The 3,349-nt window shown below is 53.2% G+C and overlaps 1 protein-coding gene across 2 annotated transcripts in view; it reads left to right on the top strand.

Annotated features, from left to right (window-relative positions):
* FAM13C (family with sequence similarity 13 member C) overlaps positions 1-3,349 on the top strand; it is a 128,676-nt gene that overhangs the window by 96,026 nt on the left and 29,301 nt on the right. For both annotated transcript variants that reach the window (XM_018569464.1, XM_018569463.1), the window contains exon 6: positions 3,100-3,247. In XM_018569464.1, the coding sequence (XP_018424966.1) occupies positions 3,100-3,247 (148 nt within the window). The remainder of the gene's footprint in view (positions 1-3,099; positions 3,248-3,349) is intronic.

The following is a 3,349-nucleotide window of genomic DNA, read 5'->3' as shown; positions in this document are numbered from 1 at the left end:
GGGCTGGATTCCCCTCTCCCCGCTCCGATCTGCCAGCGCTGACTGGCGGAACGGACGGGGGAGGGGGCGGGTACAGCTGGCTCTGCCTCTAGATAGGCAGAGCCAGCTGTCACTCACGCAGCTGGGCGGATCTCGACATCGATGTCGCGATCCGCTGCGGCGTCTCAGTATACCGCGAGCTGTAGCTCGCGGTATACTGAGCTTAGGGTGACGGGAGGATGCTAGTTTGTGTCCTCCCGTTACCCTAAGGAGAACTATGGGGAAAAGCCCTGACCCCATAGTTCTCCTTTAACATGCAAATAACTTCAGGGTCTCAGGAAACCAAACTAATAATTGCTATACCTACAGCTCACTATACATTGGCATGGGCAAAAGAATGTAGCATACCCAAACTATTTAACACCCAGGGCTGCTCTATATAACAAAATTAGTGTCAGTAAAAATAATAAAAGTAAACAAATCCTACTAATGGCCAGAAAATGCTGCTATCTTCCCCCAACCCACACACACATTAATGGTCTGTGGAAAACTGTCCTCTTACATTAGTGGTCAGTGGAGAAGTGACCTCTTACATTGGTGATCGGTGAGGGAAGGGCCCTCTTAGATTGGTGGTCAGTGGAGAAGGTCATCCTTAGATTGGTAGTCAGTGGAGATGGGCTCCCTTCCATTGGTGGTCACTGGGAAGAATGCTCCTCCTATATTGGTGGTGGGTGGGAAGAATGCCCCTTGTATTGGTGGTGGGTGGGAAGAATGCCCCTTGTATTGGTGGTCACTGGGAAGAATGCCCCTTGTATTGGTGGTGACTGGGAAGAATGCTCCTCCTGTATTGGTGGTGGGTGGGAAGAATGCCCCTTATATTGGTGGTCACTGGGAAGAATGCCCCTTGTATTGGTGGTGACTGGGAAGAATGCTCCTCCTGTATTGGTGGGTGGGAAGAATGCCCCTTATATTGGTGGTCACTGGGAAGAATGCCCCTTGTATTGGTGGTGACTGGGAAGAAGCTCCTCCTATATTGGTGGTGGGTGGGAAGAATGTCCCTTATATTGGTGGTGGGTGGGAAGAATGTCCCTTATATTGGTGGTGGCTGGGAAGAACGTCCCTTACACTGGTGGCGGGTGGAAAGAACGTCCCCTTACGTTGGTGGCGGATGGAAAGAACGTCCCCTTACGTTGGTGGCGGGTGGGAAGAACGTCCCCTTACGTTGGTGGCGGATGGAAAGAACGTCCCCTTACGTTGGTGGCGGGGGGGAAGAACGTCCCCTTACGTTGGTGGCGGATGGAAAGAACGTCCCCTTACGTTGGTGGCGGGGGGGAAGAACGTCCCCTTACGTTGGTGGCGGATGGAAAGAACGTCCCCTTACGTTGGTGGCGGGGGGGAAGAACGTCCCCTTACGTTGGTGGCGGATGGAAAGAACGTCCCCTTACGTTGGTGGCGGGGGGGAAGAACGTCCCCTTACGTTGGTGGCGGATGGAAAGAACGTCCCCTTACGTTGGTGGCGGGGGGGAAGAACGTCCCCTTACGTTGGTGGCGGATGGAAAGAACGTCCCCTTACGTTGGTGGCGGGGGGGAAGAACGTCCCCTTACGTTGGTGGCGGATGGGAAGAACTTCCTTTGCGTTGGTGGCGGGTGGGAATAACCTCCCTTACGTTGGTGGCGGGTGGGAATAACGTCCCTTACGTTGGTGGCGGGTGGGAAGAACGTCCCTTACGTTGGTGGTGGGTGGGAATTATGTCCCTTACTTGGTGGCGGGTGGGAATTATGTCCCTTACGTTGGTGGCGAGAGGGAAGATCGTCCCTTACTTTGGTGGTGGGTGGGAATTATATCCCTTACGTTGGTGGGAATTATGTCCCTTACGTTGGTGGCGAGAGGGAAGAACGTCCCTTACTTTGGTGGCGGGTGGGAATTATGTCCCTTACGTTGGTGGCGGAAGGAAAGAACATCCCTTACGTTGGTGGCGGGTGGGAAGAACGTCCACTTGTCCACTTACGTTGGTGGCGGGTGGGAAGAATGTCCACTTACGTTGGTGGCGGGTGGGAAGAATGTCCCCTTACTTTGGTGGCGAGAGGGAAGAACGTCCCTTACGTTGGTGGCGGGAGGGAAGAACGTCCCTTACGTTGGTGGCTGAAGGAAAGAACGTCCCTTACGTTGGTGGCGGGTGGGAATTATTATGTCCCTTACATTGGTGGTGGGTGGGAAAAATGCTCCTCTTACATTGGTGGAAGAACGTCCCCTCTATAGACTGATGAAAGCTGATTGATATGTGCTGTGACAGAAATGTCTGATTTCTCAATGATCACCTAGTCACCGTGGTTGAGGAAGGCTGGTCTGGAGTCGGATGTTGTGCTGTACAATCCCTCCCTGTGTTTAGATGAGATTGGTTACTATATCCATGGAGAAATATTTACATAAACAGAAGTGATGGAGGGGAGGGCTCAGTACTGCAGATCTGTGTGTGTGTGTGTGTGTCGTCCATGTCCCCCGGGGACGTGTCCCTGCTCTATGGCACGTCTCTGGCACACACATTATACTGCCCACAGGCACTGCACAGGGCTGATCTGCTCACTTGGCAGCCGCTGGTGATTGATTGGTGTGATTCTCTGGTGACTGCAGAGGATGAATCGTATTGTGACAGCGGCTGTCTGCCGCCCACGCGTTTAACCCCTCCGCTGCCATGGCTTGTCAATGTAAAGGTATGGCCGCCCTATTTCATCAATGGCGAGGGGGCGGGACCAGTCGTCAGGACATGCTGATGTCATCGCCATGAATGAAAGCCTGGCAGCCTATGCCGTGCATCGATCTCCCATCCCCCCGCACCAGGTCCATCGATCTGGGAGAAAATGAGGTCGGTTTGACGGAATCACCCCCTCCCCCCGGGGTGTCATAAATAATACATATACATGAGCACTTTGTGCGCTGCACAGCCCACGTGTCGTATTTGCGTAGGCATTTGCTGTGGTGGTTCCCCCATTAAAGCGCCTGTGTCCAGGAGATCACATAGGAGATAGAAGCAGCCCATCGCCTCTCTTCTCCATCACAGCTCATTGTGGATTGTCGAGTGACCGTCTGCAGCCTGCCTGATGTTCTGCTTCTGTTTGCAGAATTCCTTCTTGAAGCTGCAGGCCCTGGAAACTGATCTGTGTTCTGCTTTCTTGCCAACCCAGGAGGAGGTGGTGCAGTCTCATGGCTGCAAGGAGGCAAGCAGCTCATTAATCCAAACTGTGCCAAGCGAAGGGCTCAGCCATGCAGGTAAGAACCATCATTTACTCATGCATGTAAGATGTGTTGTTGTGCAGGCTGATATACTGAAGGGAGAATGGAGGGCACCCTCTATAAATATATATTTGGGGG

This window comes from Nanorana parkeri, unplaced genomic scaffold (assembly GCF_000935625.1).
Source record: "Nanorana parkeri isolate BGI_ZX_2015 unplaced genomic scaffold, ASM93562v1 scaffold1338, whole genome shotgun sequence".
Classification (NCBI taxonomy): Eukaryota; Metazoa; Chordata; class Amphibia; order Anura; family Dicroglossidae; genus Nanorana; species Nanorana parkeri.
Note: the sequence above shows the minus strand (reverse complement) of the source record. Positions and strands in the feature narration are given on the sequence as shown.